This window comes from Pleurodeles waltl, chromosome 6, assembly GCF_031143425.1.
Source record: "Pleurodeles waltl isolate 20211129_DDA chromosome 6, aPleWal1.hap1.20221129, whole genome shotgun sequence".
Classification (NCBI taxonomy): domain Eukaryota; kingdom Metazoa; phylum Chordata; class Amphibia; order Caudata; family Salamandridae; genus Pleurodeles; species Pleurodeles waltl.
The window spans coordinates 205,683,930-205,709,117 of NC_090445.1; the positions used below are offsets into that span (position 1 = coordinate 205,683,930).

At 46.8% G+C, this 25,188-nt stretch overlaps 1 protein-coding gene across 1 annotated transcript in view; it reads right to left on the reverse strand.

The window, feature by feature from the left end:
* LOC138299535 (all-trans-retinol 13,14-reductase-like) overlaps positions 1 to 25,188 on the reverse strand; it is a 152,163-nt gene that overhangs the window by 83,542 nt on the left and 43,433 nt on the right. The window contains exons 5-6 of the mRNA XM_069237831.1: positions 24,890 to 25,087; positions 10,164 to 10,283 (exon numbers count right to left, since the gene is read on the reverse strand). Of these exons, the coding sequence (XP_069093932.1) occupies positions 10,164 to 10,283; positions 24,890 to 25,087 (318 nt within the window). The remainder of the gene's footprint in view (positions 1 to 10,163; positions 10,284 to 24,889; positions 25,088 to 25,188) is intronic.

Genomic DNA, 25,188 nt, shown 5'->3' on the forward strand with positions numbered 1-25,188 from the left:
TCAAGTCCTTGCTGGCTTGGAGTCCTTTAGTGCAGTTTATCTTGATGATATTGCTGTCTTTAGCTCCAGCTGGCAGGATCACCTGGTCCACCGGAAGAAGGTTTTGCAGGCCCTGAAAGCAGCAGGCCTCTCTATCAAGGCATCCAAATGTCAGATAGGGCAGGGTACTGTAGTTTACTTGGGACCCCTTGTAGGTGGTGGCCAAGTTCAGCCACTCCAACCCAAGATCCAGACTATTCTGGACTGGGTAGCTCCAAAAACCCAGACTCAAGTCAGGGCATTCCTTGGCTTGACTGGTTACTATAGGAGGTTTATGAAGGGATATGGCTCCATAGTGACACCCCTCACAGAATTTACCTCTAAGAAAATGCCCAAGAAGGTAAACTGGACTGTAGAATGCCAACAGGCCTTTGACACCCTGAAACAAGCTATGTGCACAGCACCAGTCCTCAAAGCTCCAGATTATTCCTAGCAATTCATTGTGCAGACTGATGCCTCTGAACATGGGATAGGGGCAGTGCTGTCCCAAACAAATGATGATGGCCTTGACCAGCCTGTTGCTTTCATTAGCAGGAGGTTACTCCCCAGGGACCAGTGTTGGAGTGCCATTGAGAGAGAGGCCTTTGCTGTGGTCTGGTCCCTGAAGAAGCTGAGACCATACCTCTTTGGTACTCACTTTGTAGTTCAGACTGACCACAGACCTCTCAGATGGCTAATGCAAATGAAAGGTGACAATCCTAAACTGTTGATGTGGCCCAAATAGCTACAGGGAATGGACTTTATAGTGGAACACAGACCTGGGACTGCCCATGCCAATGCAGATGGCCTTTCCAGGTTCTTCCACTTAAAAAATGAAGACTCTCTTGGAAAAGGTTAGTTTCATCCTCTTTTGTTTGGGGGGGCTGTGTAAGGAAATGCTTCCTTGGCATGGTTACCCCCTGACTTTTTGCCTTTGCTGATGCTAAGTTATGCTAACCAGGACCCAGCACCAGTGTTCTTTCCCTAAACTGTACCTTTGTCTCCACAATTGGCACAACTCTGGCACTCAGGTAAGTCCCTTGTAACTGGTACCCCTGGTACCAAGGGCCCTGATGCCAGGGAAGGTCTCTAAGGGCTGCAGCATGTCTTATGCCACCCTAGGGACCCCTCACTTAGCACATACACACTGCTTCACAGCTTGTGTGTGCTGGTGGGGAGAAAATGACTAAGTCAACATGGCACTGCCCTCCGAGTGCCATGCCAACCTCACACTGCCTGTGGCATAGGTAAGTCACCCCTCTAGCAGGCCTTACAGCCCTAAGGCAGGGTGCACTATACCACAGGTGAGGGCATATGTGCATGAGCACTATGCCGCTACAGTGTCTAAGCAAAAAACCTTAGACGTTGTAAGTGCAGGATAGCCATAAGAGTATATGGTCTGGGAGTCTGTCAAACACGAACTCCACAGCACCATAATGGCTACACTGAAAACTGGGAAGTTTGGTATCAAACTTCTCAGCACAATAAATGCACACTGATGCCAGTGTGCACTTTATTGTAAAATACACCCAGAGGGCATCTTAGAGATGCCCCCTGAAAACATACCCGACTTCCAGTGTGGGCTGACTAGTTTCTGCCAGCCTGCCACACACCAGACATGTTGCTGGCCACGTGGCAAGAGTGCCTTTGTCACTCTGTGGCCAGGAACAAAGCCTGTACTGGGTGGAGGTGCTTCTCACCTCCTCCTGCAGGAACTGTAACACCTGGCGGTGAGCCTCAAAGGCTCACCCCCTTTGTTACAGCGCCACAGGGCATCCCAGCTAGTCGAGATGCCCGCCCCTCCGGCCACTGCCCCCACTTTTGGCGGCAAGGCTGGAGGAGATAATGAGAAAAACAAGGAGGAGTCACCCACCAGTCAGGACAGCCCCTAAGGTGTCCGGAGCTGATGGACCCCTGCCTTAAGAAATCCTCCAACTTGGTTTTGGAGGATTCCCCCAATAGGAATAGGGATGTACCCTCCTCCCCTCAGGGAGGAGGCACAAAGAGGGTGTAGCCACCCTCCAGGCCAGTAGCCATTGGCTACTGCCCCCCCAGACCTAAACAAACCCCTAAATTCAGTATTTAGGGGCTCCCAGAACCGAGGAAGGTAGATTTCTGCAACTTGAAGAAGAAGAAGGACTGCTGACCTGAAGCCCTGCAGTGAAGACGGAGACGACAACTGATTTGGCCCCAGCCCCACCAGCCTGTCTCCCTACTTTGAAGAAAACTGCAACAGCGACGCATCCAACAGGGTCCAGCGACCTCTGAAGCCTCAGAGGACTACCCTGCATCTAAAGGACCAAGAAGCTCCAGAGAACAGTGGCCCTGTTCAACAAACTGCAACTTTCTGCAACAAAGAAGCAACTTTTAAAGACCACACGTTTCCCGCCGGAAGCGTGAGACTTTCCACTCTGCACCCGACACCCCTGCCTCGACCTGCGGAAAACTAACACTACAGGGAGGACTCCCCGGCAACTGCGAGCCCGTGAGTAGCCAGAGTTGACCCCCTGAGCCCCCACTGCGACGTCTGCAGAGGAAATCCAGAAGCTCCCCCTGACCGCAACTGCCTGTAACAAGGAACCCGACGCCTGGAATCAGCACTGCCCCCACAGCCCCCAGGACCTGAAGGAACCGAACTCCAGTGCAGAAGCGACCCCCAGGTGACCCTCTGCCTAGCCCAGGTGGTGGCTACCCCGAGGAGCCCCCCTGTGCCTGCCTGCATTGTTGAAGAGACCCCCTGGGTCTCACCATTGATTCCTATCAGAAACCCGACACCTGTTTGCACTCTGCACCCGGCCACCCCTGTGCCACTGAGGGTGTACTTTCTGTGCCTGCTTGTGTCCCTCCCGGTGCCCTACAAAACCCCCCTGGTCTGCCCTCCGAGGACGAGGGTACTTACCTGCTGGCAGACTGGAACCAGGGCACCCCTATTTCCATTGAAGCCTATGTGTTTTGGGCACCACTTTGACCTCTGCACCTGAACGGCCCTGAGCTGCTGGTGTGGTAACTTTGGGTTGCCTTGAACCCCCAACGGTGGGCTACCTTGGACCCAACTTTGAACCCTGTAAGTGTTTTACTTACCTGTGAACTTAACATTTACTTACCTCCCCCAGGAACTGTTGATTTTTGCACTGTGTCCACTTTTAAAATAGCTTATTGCCATTCTTGTCAAAACTGTACATACTATTGTGATTATTCAAAGTTCCTAGAATACCTGAGTGAAATACCTTTCATTTGAAGTATTACTTGTAAATCTTAAACCTGTGGTTCTTCAAATAAACTAAGAAAATATATTTTTCTACATAAAAACCTATTGGCCTGGAATCAGTCTGCAAGTGTGTATTCCTCACTTATTGCCTGTGTGTGTACAACAAATGCTTAACAGTACCTTCTGATAAGCCTACTGCTCGACCACACTACCACAAAATAGAGCATTTGAATTATCTCTTTTTGCCACTATCTTACCTCTAAGGGGAACCCTTGGACTCTGTGCACACTATTTCTTACTTTGAAATAGTATATACAGAGCCAACTTTCTACACGAGGTACTCGGTTCCAAAGGTGGTGTGGATTTCGCTGAAGCGCTCTCGTGTTACACAGTTGATATGGTTGATGCCGAACCTCTACCTCGGACTCAGAGTTCTTAATTGAAAAGGCCTCCTCCTCAGCTGCAGAGGTCTCTTAGAGTTCTTCTTTCTCTTCAGGCTGGACATCTTGGTCTTAGAAGGAGTCAGGTGTATCTTCAGCCTCCAGTATCTGCATTTCTCTACGGCATGCTCTTTGGTTCTGTAGAGTCTTTTTTTAACGAAAGGACTTGAAGGCCTTGCAGTCTTCCTCTCTGTGGTCGGGAGACAAAGACTGCCGACATGAAGTTGGTTGGTCTGTGCGAACTTTGCGTTGCAACTTGGACAAAAACAGAGAGGAGTCCATTCCATAGGATCATTCTCAAGGTCAATGAAATCAAGAAACTGTTGGCCCGAAGGACGCAGGCCAGAGGGCCTCTGACCAAGTGCATCAATCGGGACAGGCAGCGTTTTTCTTGCTCCCAAAACGCAAATGGTGTAGGAAAACGCATTCAATAACAATACCAATGATATAGGGTGGATCCTTAATGGAAAGAGTCTGCAAAAACGATTTTGACCCAGAGCTTGGTGAAATACGACTAGACCCAAGGATGAAGGAAAATAATCTAACAATGCTTTTGATAACCATGCGCATTACCAGCAAGAAGAGGAGTCGCTCCACCTGATGACTTCTAAGAATGTTCGCAGAAAAGTAACTTTTAACCTTCCAGACCCAACACTAGATGGCAGAAGTGTGCAGAGCATGTGTATCTACAGCCACATATGACCTCAAACATATGTTTTCCTAACTATAACTAAGCTTTAACCTTTATTTTTTTCATTAAATTTCAATGTTTTTTAAATTGTTAATAAAAATGTGTTTCAAATCGTAGAGTGCTGTGGAGCAAGTAAGAGTTGTTATATAGAGTATCATACAGTACAGTGGAGGAGACTGGACTGTTGTAAAGTCTATTGTCATAGAAAGGAGTATTGTAGATTGAAAGAGTGGAGTATAGTAGAGTGTGGTAGCCTATCGTATAGAGTAGTAAAGTGTTATATAGTGTAGTGGCGTGGCATGGTGTTTCATATAGAGAAGTAGAGTATCATAGGCTGGAGCAGCAAGTTGTATAGTGGAATGGTGTGTTGAACAGTAGAGTAAGGTCGCATAGACTGTCAGAGTGGAGTAAAGTGTTTTATAGTGGAGTAGGGTGGAGTAGGGTGGAGTAGAGTGTCATAGAGTGGAGTATCGCCAAGTGGAGTGTTGTCAAGTACAGTGAAGGAGAATGCTGTAGAGTGGAGTACAGTGCCATATAGTGGAATGGTTAATCACAGAGAGAAGTTGAATGGCAAGTTGTTGCATGTTATACAGTGTAGTACAGTGGGGTAAAGTGGATGGGCATAGAGTGTAGTATAGTGTCATAGAGTGTAGTACAGTGTTATAAAATGGAGTTGCATTAAGTGGAGTAGAGTGTCGGACAGTGGAGTGGCGTAGAGTGGAGTATAATACAGTGGTGTAGAGTGGGTATAAAGTGTAGTAGAGTAGAGTGGAGTACACTGAAGTGAGGTAGTGTAGAGTGGAGTAAAGCGTCAGTGTGAAGTGGCATGTCGTGGACTACTGTGGCATGAAGTGCAGTAAACTGGAGTAGCGTAGCATACAGTTGAGATAAGTGCCATAAATTGGAGTACCATGTTGTACAGTTGAGTGTGGTAGGGTGTCATACAGTATAAAAAAGTGATGTGAACTATAGTAGAGTAGAACAGCATACGGTCTAGTTGACTTTTGTAGAGTGGAAGAGTGTACAGTATAGCACAATGTTTTATATACAGTATTATGGCTTAAAGTGCTGTAGAGTGGAGTGGCGTACAGTGAAGTAGTGAAGTGCAGTGGAGTAAAGTGGGGTGTACTGGCATACAAAGGGGTGCGTACAGTGTCACAGTGGACTAGAATATTGTAGAGTAGAATGTTGTACAGTGGCATACAATATAGTACAGTGTTGTACAGGGGAGTGAAAGGGTATAGAAGGGATTGAAGTGTTAGTGAGTGGCATACAGTGTAGTAGAGAGTTGTAGAGTGGCATTCTACACTGTACAGAAGTGTGTGAAGCAGTGGAGCTGTGTAGAGTGGATTGTTGTAGAGTAGCACAGAGTGAGGTAAAACCCTTCCCAGTTGAGCAGAGTTAAGTGGTGTGGTGTAACATAGTATGGAGTAAGGTACAATATAGTGTATGGGTGTGCCGTAGAGTGGCATAGAGTGAGTGTACTTGGGTAGCATAGGCAGTAAACTGTTATAAATTGGAGTGAGGTCTTGTACAGTAGAATGGAGTGCTGCGTCATATAAAAGGTGTTGTACAGTAGAATACAGTGTTGTATATTGGGAGTGTATGGGCATAAAGTAGACAATAGAGTTAGACAGTGGAGTTTACAGGGATAGAGAAGAATAGAATGTTGCAGAGTGCCATGAAGTCTGGTAGACTTTTAGAGTGGAGTTATATCGATTGGAGGAGAGTTTCATACAATGGAGCGGCGTAGAGTGGAGTGGAAGCCCAAAAAATAAACTAGACTCCATATGTAAAGTTTCAGAATTACTACATGAACAACTAAATAACACATGTTTGGTCACATGATTATATACATCAATAAGCAAGTACATAACACATACAACAGAGAAAAGGAAAGATATCAAATGAAATTTGATTGCCCCTCAGTAGTTATATTTAGTTTTTCCAAAGATAGGAATTCCTCTAGTATTACCTATTAACTTTCCATTGTTTGACGGATCACCACAAAAGTGTCCAGAAATATATAATTTTCTACATTTTGAGATGATGTATATATTGAATCTTGAATCGTCAAGGGGGTACAAAGATGAAAAGAGGCACCAAAACAAGTTTTCCACCAATGCATTTTCCATAGACTGTTGTATTTGATGCAGTACGAAAACTGCTGAATGGATTTACAACAAATTTAGCAGGACTATACATTATGGTGCAGAGATGATGGTTTTTGGGTACTGCAGTTAAGTAGGGTAAGTATTTTGAAAGATATAAGGCATTCAAACTTAGTGATATCTGTCACCGCAGTACCTTTGGAGATTTTTGTGAAACTACTGCGATACATGGCAGTAAACCTATTTAAATATATACATATATATTCAATGAAAAAAAGAAAGGTTAAAGCTTAGTAATAGGAAAGCTTATTATCCCTATACAAACCAAGTACACAAATTAAAAAAATTCTAAAGTTATAGTTATAACCTTAATTTGCAATTTAATGCACCACCTTCAAACTATTGTAAGTAGCGGACCTTGTTACACACTCTTTTCAGCTCGCGAACCAGACAACACTAACTATATCTCACCAGTCTACCATGCAGTGTGTTCTCAAAAATAATGAATCTCTACTGTAAAACACTACACTGTATGAGACTCTCTGCCACTCTACTGCATGACACTATACTGGACAACACTGAACTATACGACTCTCTACTCCACTGAACTCCACTCTATGCCACTACACTCTACAACACTCTGCTAAAAAGAACTTTGGAAAGCTTTGCACTGATCCATCAGGGCTTTGTGGGAGGGGAGAGGGGATAAGCTAATAAAAAGGGGAGTCGCAAAAGTGCATTTTTTCATTTTTATTCCCATAGGAACGATTGTTCACAAAGTATTAGCTGAACAGAATTAGACCAAACTTGCCACAAAGTTAGCGCTTTTGATGGTTTAGTGTAAATCTGTTTAGTAGTCTTTGAGAATTTAGAGTTCAAGCGCACCCTGGCCCCAAGGCCCATGTCAGGCCAGTATGTGTATTAAAATAAAAAAAGCTACCCTTTGTCACGAGATCCATGGTACCAGTGCCTGGTACCGTAGAACCCAGCGAGACCCCCATATGTGTATCCACTGTTCTACTGCAGGCCCTCAGAAGCAAACGTACCTGCCATGGTACCGCAATTGTGAGCAAGGAAGCTTGCATGGGACCATGATCCATAGTACTGATGTTTTCTCCCAAGGGACCATGGATCCAACTGAGGTCCTGCACCTGCTGTCCGCAGTTGATCATTTGCAGAGGAAGAGGTGTGTAGGGATTAGTTGTGCACACAAGGCTCAGGAGGCACCAAATCCTGCTGCACACAGAAATGGGACTACAATTGTTTGGAAACCATAGACCTACCAGTATTGTGATCACTATGAGAGCCCAATGTGAGAACCCATAAAGCAATGCCACCTAACTCGGTGTATCTCCGCTCCAGAGTGCCAGAGTGGATTTCCATGTCTTTACCACTACCACAGTTGCCGGGTGGGCTTCCCCCTCCGTATAGAATGAGGTGGAACAGGATTCCCCTGCAGGTTTTTTTGACGTATAAGTTAGGTCACTTTGGGTATTGTTCCGCCAATCATTAATAATCTAGAAATGTGATGCTCTATAGTAGGTTTTGACATCAGTGCCTTGTCTTTTTACTTCACTTCCACCAAGAGACAACTTAAAGTCCTTGGGTTTTTGTCTGGACTTCCACCTGACTATGGACTATCAATCTAAAAAGCTGGCAGCCACCTGTTTTAGTCTATTAAGACATCTTAGAAAAGACTTTACGATACTTCCTTTTTATGCCAAAAGACTAGTCACTCAGGCTCTCATAATTTCACCCCTGGACTATGGAAATATCCTCTATCTGATTTCAACTCAATATGTACTAAATCAACTTCAGGTGGTGCAGAACGCCGCACCACACCTACTTATGAAGATTCCCAGACACCTTTCCGCAAAACCTACTTTAGTTTCCCTTCACTGGCTGCCTGTAGAACAACGGATCAACTTCAAGGCCCTCTGCACTTTGCACAGAGCTCTGCATAATAAGGGCCTGGCCTTCCTTAAACAGATTGCAACACCCTACATCCCTCAAAGGGATCTTAAATCCTCGACGGCCTCCCTAATTAACGTTCCACAGATTAAGAAAGCAAGATGGGGAGATCGATCTTTAGCATTTAGAGCCTCAAATCTCTGGAATTCCCTTCCCTTGGAGCCCTGCCAGAATAGTCAAGAAATTTCCTTTCTTAAGAATTTGAAGACCCTTTTATTCACAGCATAAGTGGCATCCTTGTCATCCTGCGTCTGCTCTAGCACTGGGAGGCCTTCAGGTAGCCGTGCACTTTACAATCTCCTAAACTAAACTAAAACTCAAACTAACTACTTGAATGCACCCAAAGGATGGGTGCAGTTGAGGGGAGGGTCACTTGTGGAGAGCTGTCCGCTGAACATCTTTGAACAACAGACCCTTTGGTCAACCTTTGCTGTGAAGGGCTGAAGAATGAGCAAGTAGGGTGTTAGGTGGTCATGGAGAGATGAGCACAGGGCATGGACATAGGTCAAGACCACAGCCCAACCCTTACTGTGTGTTGGATGCATCGTCTGGTGTGATACCAGGCCTTGCAGACAACCTCTACTGTGTATGTCCAAAGACTGTGCATAGAGCATAGGGTGTGTTGGCTGCTTGTGCAGCGGCAGGTGCAGACTCTATCAAATGTGTCCTATGTATGGCTGAAAACTGTGCAGTGAACGTTTAGGGCAAGGCCTTGCCAGAGCCTAAGAACTGAGTTCAAGCCCTGATGCTGACTGAATGCAGGGTCTGTCCAGAGGCTATGCCTGAGATGTCATGAGTGATGGCATCAGTTATATCATTTAACATGTCATGAGTGATTTAATATCTGAGGTGATAAGCAGTGCATGAGGGGAGTGCAAGTTATAATTAGTACACTAAGCATTAATTGGTGTATTTCAGTGGTTAACATTAGTCTATGTCCCCTTCAAACACCTAACCATAACAACACTTTAACCATTGTACTTTGCAGTGAATTCCTGATTTTTTAATATTAGTAAAGGTCTTAGAACCAAACTTAACTGTAACGTAACTCTAGACTTTGTTTATATATCTATCTAGAGAGACAGGAGGCTGAGTCATTGAAGGCCCTCTTCAACCCTTGAGCCCAAAACGAGGCAAGCTTTCTTACGAGGTGATGCGGTCTAGTGGCTACAGCTGCTGACCCAACTATGTAACATGTTGAACCAGGTTCGAATTCATGCCTCTGCTCAGGATCCTGGGCTCCTGTGAATCCCGACAAAAATCTCTGTGCTGAAAATAAAATGTGTAACTAGCTTGTATCTGTAAAGCACTCTTATGGCCTTGGGCAAGTTTGCACTATGTAAAACTACCAAACAAATTTGCTTTCTGCCTGTCACCCACGAGCAGACCTTATATGCCAGCAATTAAAAACAATCCATTGACCTGTGATGTCACAAAGAGATACCTATCTAGTGGCTGAATTGCATGGTGTCAAACTGGAAAATTTGATATCAACCCAGCTTCTGTGTTTGACCAAATTGTGTGATCCTAGAGTAATACGTATTTTTATTCATGGTCAGATATTAGACCAACTTCAAATATGTGAGATGAGGGTGTGTGTTGTACTAAATATCTTGTGTGACCAATTCTTTATTCCAACACCCTGCCAGGATTCTTACGTTATCCAAGGACTTTACTCTCCAACCTCAAGTAAATTGGTATTTCCCCTTGTAAGTAGCACTCACCAGGCTTTGCACTGATCTCTGGGGGCAGCAGTCGCTCATAGGTGTTGAATATTCCAGCATTTGAAATTACCACAGGAGCAAACACATTGATCTCTTCATTGCCCTTCTTTACTGCTACACCTAGGAGAAAACAAAGATAGATTTAAAGGGTTTTTAAATAAACCCAGGGCTTTGGCTATATGAATAATAATAAGAGTAATTTATGTTTTGGTATTACCTAGCCATTCATGTCCTCAAAAAACCCAACTTTGACAAAGGATTATTAAAACCATTGTTTAACCCCTTGGGTGCCCTGGACAAGCTGGTGTTGCCCTCGGCTATAGCGCTGCTGTGCTGAGGGCGACACCAGCTCTTCCTGCACCCGGCAACAGGAAGAGCGCTAGAGCTCCCCTGGTGGGCCTCCCACCACCCTCCCTTGGGCAGGAATGGAAGGGGAATCACTTAAATATCTTACAATGAGATTTGTGTCTGTAAGAATGATGAGTGCTGTCCACAGTGAGTGGACATCACAATCCCAAAGGTCTTCAAGTTCTCTTTTTTCCTATGGTTGTCTGGAAGGAATCCACATAGAGTCCCCCCCACATCACCCCACCCCGAGGGGCAGCTTCACCTGAAAGCCATGTATGTCTGTTGCGATCTCAGTTAAACAGTTACCCCACCCTGCTGTCTAACCAGGGAAACCTGACTGGGTATTAGGCATCTGTTAACTGCCCAAATGTGAGACTATAACATGGAACTTCCTGGCAGCTCCCTACACATCTCTTGGCCCTTGGACCTGCATGAGCTATTGTTGCTATAGCATAAACAGTCCATGGAGCTGGTGTCTACTGTAGCTGTATGCCAAAATAACAGAAATAGGACTGTCTGACAGAAATACTGTGTCCTAAATGTTCTTTACAAACATATTGTCCATTGAGTGTCTGGTGTGCTCCTGGCAACGTACTCCAAGATAGCCAACCAAGAGGTGACATTTTGCATGTTTAATTGAGAAGGTAGCAAGCAAACCCCTCTTTGCCTCTTATTTTGATCATTGTTTTTCACTGTTACATTTTAGTCTTCTGTGTAACGCAGTTATGAAACCGGTTGTCTGGACAACTAGTCAAAGTCTGGAACTTTTGTGATCCAGACAAGCAGGTGGTTAGCCCAAGCCCCACTAGGACTTACCTGTGAGCAGTCTTCCGACTGGTCAAGACCCAGCTCCACTGTCACACAGCTTCTGCTACCATCCTCTGTGTCTCTCTCTCTGTCTATCTTTCTGTCTCCCTCTCTGTCTCTCTGTGCTCAGGTCCGCCTTTGTCTGCGCAGCGGTTTTCTCTGCTTTCTTTTTGTCACTCATTTTTGTGCCCTTTTCCACTGTTTTGATCAAATTATTATGCCTTTTCTCTCACATTCCTGTGCACGTTTTCCTCTTTTCTGACCCATTATTAATTCCGTGTCTCTCTGTTTCTTACCTATTTTCATTGAGCCCTTTTCCTCTGTTTTTGCTACTTGCTCTGCTGGGCCTGTAAATCTTTTTCTCCCTTGTTCCTTGGTGCTCATTTAGTTTTTCAGTCTCTTGCTCCGTTTCCCACACTCCCCCCACCAGTGCTCCTTACCTGTTTTCACCACTCTTTGGACTTGTGCCCCCAACAGCATCACCCACTGCTATCCTCCTAGGATCTAATCAATGACAGTCGCACCTGGAACGGGCCCTGTGCCAGGAATGCTGGTCCTCCGTCTAATCACGACTACCCTGCTGCACTCCACCTGGTGCTCAACCATGCAACACGGAGGAAGCCTTCACCTACACCTACTGGCGTTTTACCTGCACCCTCACGCCAACAACCGCCACAACCACACTAACAGGAACCAGCACATCACCTGCTCAAGCACACTCAAACCAGTACCAACCTGCACCCCCTCTACACTCTCATGTATGCTCCTCAGCAAACACGCCACTGATCTCTGGGACCTGCTGGGTGCCCCAGGCCACTTCTTCCTTGCGGAAACATGGTTAACTCCAGCATCAACACCAGACATCCCCATGGCCATCCCTTGGATACAAGATAATCAGACAGGACCGCAAACACAGGCCCAGAGGAGGAACAGACATCATCTTCAAAGACACCATAAGCTGCACCACCTCTGATGACACCAAAAGCAGGTATATGGAACACTTCACCTTCCTTCAAGATATCTTATCACATCCAACTTCAACCTGTGCGGTATCCTGGTCTACAGCCCTCCAAGATCCCCACGCCATCTTCACCAGCAAAATCACAGGCTTCATCGCTCTACTCATCAATCTCCAGCACATTCATCCTCATGAAAGAACTAAACTTTCACTTAGGGGACCACACTGAACCCAACTCAATCATCCTCCTTGAAAGCCTGGGAAACCTCAGACTCATCCAGCATGTATCCAGATCGACCAACACCACTTGACACCTCCTGGAGCCCATGTTCACTTCCTTAATGACATCATGATCAACAAACCATCATCCATCATCTGGAATGACCACGCTAATATCAACATCAACACTCTGCCAACTAACTGAGCACATCGAGAACCCAGCGGAAGACATCAAGAACTTCAGTAGCTGGATCCCGGCCTGCACAGACACTGTGGCCCCCTTGTAAACAAGGCAAGAACATGAACAAAGGCTAGCTGGTACTTAGAAGAACTCAGGTTAACCAAGTGGCACTGCAGGCAATTGGAATGCAGGTGGAAAGTGAGCAAGGAAACCTCATTCAAGATGTCTTCAAATCTGCCTTAAGGCGCTACCACTGGCAAATCCTGAACACAAAATGGATCACCCTAGCAAACCGCATGGATGCCAGCACCAACAGCAGCAAATAAATCTTCTCCATTACCAAAGGTTTCACCTCGCCCTCAGCCATCGTCAGCAACATCACCCTATCCCTTGAACTATGTAATGAACTCTCAGCAACAGAATCATAGTCATATATGGCAACTTTGACACCCAACCGAACCTCATCAACCTCGCAGCAAGTTTACCAAGCTCTGCTGATGAACTCATCTTGACCACATGGAACACCATTACCACAGACGGGAATGCCACAGCCATGAAGTCTATCCACTCCAGGGCCCCTGCGGGCCATGCACCCATCACGTCTTCAACCCCCATCAGCAAAGCCCTCAAGTCTATCCTCAACGCTTCTATCAACACTCCCTTTTTCACTGGAGCATAGAAGCACATCCTGCTCAAGAAGCATTAAGCAGGCCCAACTAAGCTCACTAACTACCAACCAAACTCCCACCTACCAAGATTCTGGAAAAGGTCATTAACCGACACCTCATGGACAACCATCATGGACAACCTTGTCAACCTCCAGCTCCTCAACACCACCCAGTCATGATTCAGACCCAACCACAGAACAGAGACAGCTCTTTTTGCAGCAACTGTAGGCATCTGTATGATGCTAGACAGACGAGGCCCTCATCCTACTGGACCTCATCAGTGATGTCATCAAGGATGTCATTATAGATGTCATCAGTGATGTCATTAATGATATAATTGAACATATCATGAGTGATCTATTATGTGATGTAATAATGTATGTCATAAGCATTACATGGTGGGAACACAAGTTATAGTTAACTCAGTAAACGGTAACTAGTGAATTTCAGTATTTTTTAGTTTACAACTGTATTTTTAAAGACCATTTTCACCTAACTATAATGTCAGTTTAACATTTGCTTTTTCATTGAATTTCTAGTGTTTTTACGTTAAATAAGATATTATTATCAGATATTACTGTAATTTCACTTTAACCTTTGCCTTATTCAGTGAATTGCTGAGTATTTTGTAACATGAAGTAAGATTTTATCACCCTACCTAACTATAGTGTCACGTTTTAACTGTTGGGTTTTTCAGTGAATTTCTAGATTTTTTTTTAACACAAAGTATGATCTTACAACCATGCCTAACTATAGCAACAATGGCCTGTGGCAGACAGCTGTGCACCTGATACCTTGGGGCAGCCAGCTTCGTGTGCATGGCCAGACAACAAGAGTGCTAATCACAATAATAAGGGGTGTCATTTTAAATAAGGCTGTTTACTGTCTTTGTAATGGGGTGCTCACAATAATATATAAAAAAGGTAAACCTATTGGCTTTGTCAAGGGGTGACCACATCAATATACAAGGCAAGCCAATTGGCTTCTCATTGGGTCACTACATCAATGTATGATGGCAAACCTATTGCCTTTGCCAAGGAGTCACCATTTTAATAAAACAACAATCATGTTAGAAATAAACATTAATACCAATAGAATCAATACCATATTCAAAGTCATTCATGAATAATAACAAAGATTGCAATGTTTGTCAATAAACCTTTAACCTTTTCGCTGCACCGCCTCTCCATGCTGAGCATTCTCTTGGCTATTTCAGGTAGTTCATGCTAAGACCTCCATAACTTTTTGTCCATATGAGCTATCCACATCAAATTTGGGTAGTTTTTTTCCAACATCTTGGGGATTCCAAAGGTACCCTAGGTGTGTGGATTCCCCTGGAGGGGACTAAGAAAATGAGAAAAAGAGTTGCAGAAGAAAGTGTCTGTTTTTCTGCTTTTTTTTGTCCTGCAAATGGCATCAACGAAAGGTTTGCGTTGCTAAAATCACCATCTTCCCAGCTTTCAGGAACAGGCAGACTTGATTCAGAAAAACAATTTTTTTAACACAGTTTTGGCATTTTACTGGGAGATAGCCTATTATTTCTATGTTTTGTGCTTTCAAACCTCCTTCCAGTTTATGGTGAAAAAGGGTGTGAAACCCATGGTGAATCCCAGAAAGCTATACATTTCTGAAAACTAGACAAAATTCTAAATACAGCAAGCGTTATTTGTGCCGATCCTTCAAGGTTTTCCCAAAGAAAACAAGTATTGAAATGAAAAATACTGAAAATTAGTAGGAGAAAACACGCATTTGTGTCAACGTTTTCATTTGCACCTTCTCATCACGACGGCCGATTCACAAACTCTATATAGCATTACGTCTGCTAGACCATTCTGGGTGTGGGCATATACACGGTTTGTAGGTTTTCCAAGAACTTGAGGTACTCAGAGCCAATAACTGAGCTGCACTTTGCAATGGTTTTTTATTGTGTACCGGGTCTATAGATCAGTTCAAATGGTAAAATATAAACAGTGAAAAATAGGTATCAAGGAAACCTATGTATTTCTAAATGGGCACAAAATGTGGAGTTTAAAAGCAGGGGTTATTTGCACATCTCTGAATGTGTGGGTACCCATAGTAGCATGTGGATTAGAGGTTATTTCTCAAAAGGACTTCTTTCTTACACATTGTCTTACATTTGGAAGGTGCAAATGCAGAGCAATACAATTGGTAATAATACTTGTTCTACTACTCTGGGTTCCCCTGTCTCCTGATACAAATGGCACCTGTCTTGTGTGGGTTGACCTAGTTCCAACAACAGGAAATAGCCTAAAACACAACATAGAGACATCACATTTTTCCACTGAAACCTGACTCGTCTTTTGTAATGTGCCTACCTTTGGAATTTGGGCCCTAGCTCAGCCGACACCTAGGGAAACCTATCAATCAATCAGGAGTTGCTTGTAAAGCGCAAGCCTGTCACCCCGGGGGTCTCCAGGTGCTGGTTTGGTGCCGTGGGGCTCGTCTGTCTGGTGGTGGTGGTGGCTGAAGAGCCAGGTCTTGCTTTGTTTTCTGAATTCCTTTAGGGAGGGGGACGTGCGAAGGTGGAGGCTGTCCAGGTCTAGGGCGTGAGATGGGAGAAGGAGCGTCCTCCTAGTCATTTGTGGTAGATGGGGGGATGTGTGCCAAGGCAAGGGTGACCGTGAGGAGTTCTTTAGTCGGTCGATGAAATATGAGGCAGTTGTTGGTGTAGGTAGGTCTGGCGTCATGGAGGGCCTGGTATGCGTGGATGAGGAGCTTGAAGAGGCATCTTTACTGTATGGGGAGCCAGTGGAGGGCCCTGAGGTGGGGAGTGCTGCTAGTCTGGGAGGTCGAGAACAAGCCTTGCTGCAGTGATCTGGAGGTGGTTTAGAAAGTGTTTGGTGGTTCCGATGCTGAGTGCGTTGCAGTAGTCGAGGTGGCAGGAGATGAAGGCCTATGTGATTGTCTTCCTGGTGGAGATGGGTATCAATCTGATGATTTTGCTGAGTATTTAGAGGGTGTTGAAGCAGGCTGAGGAAACTGTGTTCATCTATTGTTTCATGGTCAGGTGAGTGCCCAGAGTGATCCTGAGGTTGCAGGCATGGTTGGTCGGTGTGGGTGGAGGACCCAGGGTTGTGGGCCACCATGTTTCATCCCATAGAGGAGACTTGTTTCCGAAGATGAGGATCTCTGTTTTGTCTGAGCTTAGTTTGAGGCAGTTGGACCTTATCCAGGTAGCGATGTCGGTCATAGTGTTCTAAAAGTTGGTTTGTGTTGAGTTGGGGTCGTCTGAGAGGGAGAGGACGAGCTGGGTGTCGTCAATGTAAGATATGATGTTCAATCCGTGGGTTCGGGCTATGTCAGCATTGAAGAGGGTGGAGCTCAGGGAGGAGGCCTGGGGGAAGCCACAGATTATGTCTTTGGGGGCAGAGACGAAGGGTGGGATGGGGACCCTCCATGTTCGGCCAGTGAGAAAGGAGGAGATCATGTTGAGTGCTTTGTGACGAATGCCGATGGTGTTGAGTCTGGTGATCAGGGTGTGGTGGGAAACGGTGTTGAAAGCTGCGGATACGTCGATGAGGATGAGGGCTGCAGTTCCCCTGAGATTGAGAAGGCGTCTGATGTCGTCAGTTGCGGCAATCCGGGCGGTTTCAGACCTGTGGTTTGGTCGGAAGCCGGATTGAGCTGGGTCAAGTAAGTTGTTGTGTTCGAGGTGGCATGAGAGCTGCCAGTTGATGGCGTTTTCCAGAACTTTGGCGGGGAATAGTAGGAGCGAGATTGGGTGGTAATTTTTTGGCTCTTTGGGATCAGCTGAGGGTTTCTTTAGTAGGGGTTTTACCTCAGTGTGTTTCCAGGCATTGGGGACGGTGGTCGTGGTGATGGAGGTGTTCATGATTTTGGTGAGCACTGGTCCAATAGCTTCTTTTCCTAGGTTGTATAGGTGGAGCGGGCAGGGATCTGCGGGTGATCCGGTGTGGATGGAGGTCATGATGGCGATGGTGTCCTCTGTGGTGAGCTGCTTCAATTCGGAGATCTGGGGGGCTTCACGAGGGGGGGTCCGGTTCGGTGCACTGTGTGTCAAAGTTTTTGTAGATATCAGAGATTTTGTGGTGGAAGTAGTTCGATAGCTTGTGGGAGGAGAATTCTCTGGCAATGGTCAAGAGTTCCCTGGCGTGGTTGGTGCTGGTTTCAATGTGGTGTTGAGAGATTCTTTCTTGGTTTCCCTGAGTAGAAGGTGGTAAGTCTTAAGGGCGGATTTGAAGGGGTCGAGGTTGGCGGGGGTCTTGTTGGAGCACCATTGTGTTTCTAGTTTCCTGCAGTGTTGTTTGAGTGTCCGGAGTTCAGGGGTGACCCATGTGGCTTGTTTGGAGGGTTTGTTGCTGGAGGTGCACTTCAGGGGGGCAAAGGTGTCTACGGCAGAGGTTAGCCATTTGGAGAGTGTTGGAGTCCTGGGGTTCCTCAGAGGTTAAAGTATATAATACTAATGCTCTCTTTTGTGGTAGTGTGGTCGAGCAGTTAGGCTAATCGGAGGGTAGTGCAAAGGATTTGTTGTACACACACAGTCAAGTAATGGGGCACACACTCAATGACCAACTCCAGGCCAATAGTTTTTATATAGCAAAACAATATATTGTGTTATTTTATTTATAGAACCAAACTATCTTTGTTGCAGGTAAGTACAGTTGTAAGTAAGTATCAAGCATATGTATCAAATGTACTTTCTTTGGGTTTTGCAGAAAAATTTTCAGTTTTAAAAGTTGACAGGGCAATTTTTCATAGGAGTCAGTAGAGTCCTGGGGGGAAAGTGTTAGCACATTTAACAGCAAAGTACACAACTTATAATTCCAGGCTTCGGGGGTTAGGATAGCCACAGGTCAAAGTTCAAGTTGACCCCAAAAGTGCACTACCAGCAGCACAGGGCCGGCTGGGTGCAGAGGTCAAAGTTGCCGTTGGGTTTTCAATGAAATCCTATAAGGACTGGTGGGACTTAGTAGAACACAGACTGCATGTAAGTACCTGCGGTTTCAGGACAAAGGCCCTGAGGTTTAGGTCAGCACCAGGATGGGCCACAGGTCTGCACCAAACACACACCCTCAGCGACACAGGGGCGGCCAGGTGCAGGGTGCATACACAGCGTCGGCGTCCAATGCTTCTCAATGAGGGAACCCCTGGGGTCACTAAAATGGTGCAGGCTATGTTCAAGGGTTGGTTACGGAAACCCAAAGGCTGGACAGGAAGGAGAGGCACCTGCTGGACGTTGCTGGACCATCGGTCAGATTCCCCAAGGCTAGGGGGCTGGAGTGTGCAAGAGCACCTTTGGGCATCGGGAATCTTCATCGGATCCGGTCACGGTTGAGGGGGGTGTCTTCTGGATTCAGGCTGCAGGTGTTGTTTTGTTGGCCAACCCAGGATGAACTCAAGGTCGGAAATGCCTGGGGACCTTTTCTGGACCAGTGGGCCACCTGGACTCAGGCCGTGGGTGTCGGGTGCAGAGTGGACAGGGCTGGCGGAGCCGGGGCGGTTCTAAGTCCTTTTGGAGATTTCTTCTGGACAGGGCCAGAGTCTTCGGGAGTTCTTGGTTCTCTGCTAGTCAGGTAGTCCCAATGGGGGTTTATAGAGGTCGCTGTTCCTGCAGTATGCGTCGCCTTTTTGGAGCAGGTGTATTAATGCTGCAGACAGGCTGGAGGGCCTGGGGCAAAGTCAGTTGTCGTTTGGAGTCTTCGTTGCTGGGGTCGGCATAGCAGTCCTTTTTCTTTCTTCTTCTTGAGGTAGCCAAGAATCTGGTGAGTAAGATTCAGGGAAGCCCCTAAATACTAGATCTGGGGAGGTTACATGGGTCAGAGGGCAGTAGCCAATGGCTACTGTTCCTGATAGTGGCTACACACTTCCTGTGCTCACTCCCATTGGGGAAGGGGGAACATTCCTTACCCTATTGGTCCCTATCCTCCAAAACAAGATGGAGGATTCAGCATGGGTCAGAGGGCAGTAGCCAATGGCTACTGTTCCTGATGGTGGCTACACACTTCCTGTGCTCACTCCCATTGGGGAAGGGGGAACATTCCTTACCCTATTGGTCCCTATCCTCCAAAACAAGATGGAGGATTCAGCACAGAGGGGGTCACTTAAGCTCTGGACACCTTGGCGGTGGTCCTAGCTGCAGCAGTCACTCCTCCCTGGTTTACCTAATTGTCCCACCTGATCTGCTGCCAAAAGTGGGGTTTGGTCCGGGGGGGCGGACATCTCCACTAGCTGGAGTGCCCTAGGGCATTGGTACAGGAGGCCTGAGCCTCTGAGGCTCACCACCAAGTGTTACAGTTCCTGCAGGGGGAGGTGGGAAGGTTTTGTTTCTGACCCCAGAGAGCACAAAGGGTCTCACCCCATGGGGTCAGAAACTTGTCTGTTAGTGGCGGGCTCGCACAGACTGGTTAGCCCTGCACTAAAGGGTTGAGTAAAATACAGGGGGCATCTCTAAGATGCCCTCTGTGTGCATTTTACAATAAATCCATCAATGGCATCAGTGTGGGTTTATTGTGCTGAGAAGTTTGATACCAAACTTCCCAGTCTTCAGTGAAGCCATCATGAAGCTGTGGAGTTTGTAATGACAAACTCCCAGCCCATGTACTTAATATGGCCACGCTGCAGTTACAATGTCTAAGAATGGACTCAGACACTGTAGGGGCATATTGCTTATGCAGCTTTGCCCTCACCTATTGTATAGAGCACTCTGTCCTAGGGCTGTAAGGTCTGCTGGAGGGGTGACTTACCTATGCCACAGGCAATGGTTTGTCGGCAAGGCACCCTGTGGGGATTGCCATGTCGACTTTACCTTTTTCTCCCCACGAACACATACAATCTGCAAGGGTAGTGTGCATGTGTTTGGTGGGGGTCCCTTAGGGTGGCATAATACATGCTGCAGCCCTTATGGACCCTCCCTGGCCACAGAGCCCTTGGTCCCACTGGTAGCTTTTATAAGGGACTTAGCTGTGTGTCAGGGGTGTGCTAATTGTACAGTTTTAGGGAATAAACACTGGTACTGGGGCCCGGTTAGCTGGACCACAGCACAAACTCAGTCATCAGCATCAATATCACTCAGGCTCAGCATCAATATCAGGCAAAAAGTGTAACCATGTCAAAAGGGGCACTTTCCTACAGAGAGTTTCAATGCTTGGAGTTCGAAGGCGACTGCCGGGCTGGGTCTTGTGTTCTTGAGAGCGGAGATCCAATTGGCTTCTGTGACTTTACCCCAGTTGTGGCGTGGGAGGGAGGGGGGTCTGGTTGAGTCATTGTGTAGTAGGTTGATGGTGAAGTGTACGAGGTTGTGGCCAGACCAAGTTACTTCTATGGTGTGGGAGAATTTAGCTCTGTCTCTGGTGGAGAAGACGGGGTCCAGTGTGTCCCCTGTGCTCTGGATGGGGGCAGTGACCAGCTGATTGAGGCGATCATGCTCATGTTTTTGAGGAGTGAAGTTGAGATGATGCTGTTTTAGTCTTCTAGGTGGAAGGTCAGGTCTCTAGGGACAATGTAGTGGTTGGAGTAGACTGCCAGGGGGGCAATGAAGTCCAGAATGGCGTTGCGAAAATTGGGATGGTGGCCAGGGGGTCTGTAGACGAGGGTTCCTCTTATGGTGGTGTTTGAGTCTAGTTTGATCTGGAAGTTGAGGTGTTCCATGATTGTTGTGGTGTCGTCATCCGGGGCAGTGGAAGAGGAGTAAGTCCTTTTATATAATGGCAATGCCTCTGCCGTGTCTATTAGGGCGGGCGCGGTGGATTATCTTGTATCCGGGAGCACTTCGCTGGTGATGTCCAATGCTGACGCTAGGGTGAGCCAGGCCTCTTTAATCAACATTAAGTCAGGAGAGAGGGTGGTGATGGCGTCCCAGATCGATACGTCGTGCCTGCAGAGAGATCGAATGTTGAGTAGAGCACAGTGGAGTTGAGGTTTGTCATTAGGGGTTGGTCAAGTGAGGGTTGTGGTGGTTCCTATGTTGTAGGAGAAGCAGCAGGTGAGACAGGAGAAGAGGCCGATTGTGGATCAAGGCGAGGTAATGCTGCAGTTAGCGTTCGGGGTCTTTGGTCTGAGGCTGTGGATCTCGTCGAGGGTGTACCTGTGGAGAGCTGAAGGTCCGGGTGTTCTGGAGCTGGGACCGGTCCAAGTGCGGATGGGTGCAGATGGGCTTGCCCTTAGCACACATTTGGTGCACCAGGGCACGTCTGCTGTACGCGACCACCATTAAGTAGGTCCTGGGGAGGGTGGGGTGCTGTGGGTGGGGATGGGCAAGATGCACGGGAAGGCAGAAGGTGGGAAAAGGTTGAAGCCAGTACGAAGGCAGAAACAGTAACTAACAGCACAAAACAGGCTAAGACACCACTATACAGATAACAAGGGCAGAGGACAGACACCAACAGCATCAAAACAGAAGCAAAGAGAGCACAATACAGATGATGAGATAGAAACAGACACTAACGGGTACCGAGAGTGACAACAGGCACTAGACAGATGACGAAGACAGAGACCAGACAAATAGGGAGGGCACTGGCAAACCTAGACAAATGACGAGGCAGCAGGGCAGCAGAGATTAGCGAGCTCAACCAGCTCAGCAGGAAGTGAGTTGCCACACAGGGAGCAAGGTGTGGGACCTGCTCAGTGAGGTCGTGCAGCAACCGCCATTAGGGAGGGTGGGGCACAGCAGGAGGGTGCAGGTGAGACGTGCAGGGAAGGCAGAAGGCGGGAAAAGGTAGTGGGCAGAACGAAGGTAGAAACAGGCACTAACAGCACCAAAAAGATAATGAAGGCCAAGACAGCACTATACAGATATCGAGCGCAGACGACAGACACTAACAGCACCAAAACAGAGGAAAAGACAGCACAATACAGATAACTAGGCAGAAACAGACAGACCAGAAAAATAGCGAGGGCACTGGCAGACCTAGACAAATGACGAGGCAGCAGGGCAGCAGAAGGCAGCGGGCTCAACAGGATCAGCAGGGAGCGAGTGACTGTGCAGGAAACAAGGTGTGGCACTTGTACATTTTTTTAAACTAGACACCTAGAGCAATCCAGGGTGACTTGTGTGGCTCTCACCAGTTTAGTTTACCCAGAATCCCTTGTAAACCTTAAACTTTGTGTAAAAAACATTTTGTCACATTCCTGTGATGAAAAGTTCTGAAATCTGTGGGGAGTCACAAACTTCCTTCCACCTGGCATTCCCCAAGTCAAAACTGTACCTCACATGTGTGGGTAGGCCTAGTGCCCGCAACAGGAAATGACCCAAAACACAACATGAATACATCAATATTTTATGTTCAAATCTGACTTTTTTTGCAAAGTAAGTTGCTATGGTTTTTGGGCCCTAGCTTAGCCAGCACTGAGGGAAACCTAGCACACCTGTACATTTTTTAAAATTAGACACCTTGAGGAATCAAGGATGGGGGTGACTCAGTTGGCTCTGACTAGGTTGTTCTACCCTGAATCCTTTGCAAACCTTAAAATTTGATTTAAAAAAAAAAATCCTTACATTTCTGTGATGGAATGTGCAGGAATCCACAAAATTCCTACCACCCAGCATTGCCGCACTTCTGTCAAGAAAAATTATGTGGCACTTTTGTGGCTGGGCCTAGTACTAGTGACAGGAATGGATCAAGCCATGGACAATTGAAGCCCTTGCTAGGGGACTCCCATTGACCTCGATTGGATCCATTCTCGTTGCAGGAACTAGGCCCAGACACACAACAGGTGCAGAACTTTTAGTGGCAGAAGTGGGGACAATGCTAGTTAGTAGGCATTTTGTAGATTCATGTGGATTCTGGAAGTTTCCATCACAGATATGCGAGGAAAACTTGTGGAGCATTGTGGGTAAGAAAATGGTGTGGGGTGCGTGCGAAGCACACCACCCTGGACTCCCCATATGTCTAGCTTTCAGAACTGTCTGGGTCTGATAGGTTTTTCCAAGTGGCAGCCTACCCAAGCCCAAAAAGAGCAGTTGTTCACCATTGCAAGTGGGGTGATACTTGAAGTTAGCCAAACTCTCCTGGCCCATTTGTAAAAACAACTCCCAAAAGAATCAAATGTCCTCTTGCTTGCCATTGGTATGAGATGCTTTAGTCTGCAGGGGAGCAGAAAGACTGTTGCAATCATAGGGGTTAAGGGGGACCTGATGTTATGGTTGGAAAGATCCACACCATTACTTATTAAAAAATATATTGCGCTGCCATACAGTGGGATTTTACCCCCCTCCCGTACGGCAGAGTGGGGTAATTACCCCATCTTCTCCCAGAGGGTAGGAGGTTGGGGGAGGGGCAGAAAGACCATTTCCCCATTTTTATGGAGGCGGGGAAATGCCCATGCCCATGCTGGCCAGCCCCACCCCCTACAATTTAAAAAAAAGTAATTGCTGGTATCTAGTAGGCTTTCTGCCCCCCCCCCCACCCCAGAGGAGGTAGTTGGGGCTAAATTATCCCATCTGCCCCCAAGGGGCAGAGTGTTTCACTTTTCTGGGGGTGAGGACATATTCCCACCCTTACAAATAAAAAAAAGCAATATCTAGTGGGCTTTTTGCCCTGCCCTTCGGAGGCAGATGGAGGTAATTGCTCCATCTCCCCCCGTGGGGTAAGAAAGACTTTCTCTCTTTTGGGTGTGGGGGCATGGTCATGCCAGGCAGCCCCCACCCCTACAATTAAAAATAAAAAGTCATCCCTAGCCTCTAGTGGGCTTTCCTTCCCCACAATTCCTCAGGTGTGCAGATGGGGGTAATTGTACCAGAAAGACTGCTTCACGTTTTTGGTGGTGGGGATGGGGGCATGGCCATGCCAATACTGAACAGCCCCACCCCTAAAAATAGAAAAAGAAGTCCCTGGTGCCTAGTGAGCTTTCTGCCTGGGGGGGGGGGGGTCAGAAAGACTGCAATAATATTTTTGCCCAAAGGGTGCTCCCCCCTCCACAGCAAGCACCCATCTTGGCACAGGTTTTAAAAACATGTTTTGTGGGTGCCCCGGTCCCACTTGGGGCACCCATAACTCACTCACTCGCCTGGGGATGTAGGCCCAAGAACCCTGCAGCTCCGCTGACTCCTCAGCCAGCACTCATCCTGGGATGCTGGTGGGAGCAGGCCACAGCCCTGTATGCTCTCACCTGGTGGGAGCAGCTTTTCATTTTTCAATCCATTGTTCCCTCCCCACACACTTGGACATGCAAGTGACCCCCTACTTTCTGTTGCAAACTGAGTACCTAGTATTCTGATTGCTAGGGAGATTGATCTTTCTCTTGTGTAGAGAGCACATTGGTCCTTAGAATTACCCACTCTGGGCTACCCATCCTTACAAACTGCATTTCTAAATCACATCTAGGAAGTATCTTGAGGGGACATAGGTTCCATACTCATTAAGTCCAAGGTGCAGTACTCTCTCCTATGTTTAGGTAGCAGCAAAGATCAAAAAGATCGTAGTATTGTTAGTTGCAGAGCCCCTCTGTGCCCCTCAAAAATATGGGATACACACACACACAAACTTCAGGCAAACTATTAAGGCAAATAATTTGTAGGACTCTCTGTGACTCCACTTGCCCCAGAACACCATCTCCCAGCACTCACCTTCCGCTGCCCCTTCTTTATTCAGGAGGATCCGTGTAACAGGAGCCCTTACCAACACAGCACCACCTGCCCGCTCTATGACTGGAATGATGTGAAATGCAATCTCACTGGAACCACCTCGTGGGAACCAGGCTCCACGCTTGTAGTGATGGATTAGGAGGGCATTGATTAAAAAACTGGAATTATTTGGTGGCACTCCTGAGAAGAAGCAGAGAATAAAATGGTCATCCACAAATAGAGCATGGGACATATGAAGGAGAAAACATATGGTCAGGTACATATGATAATTCCATGATAAC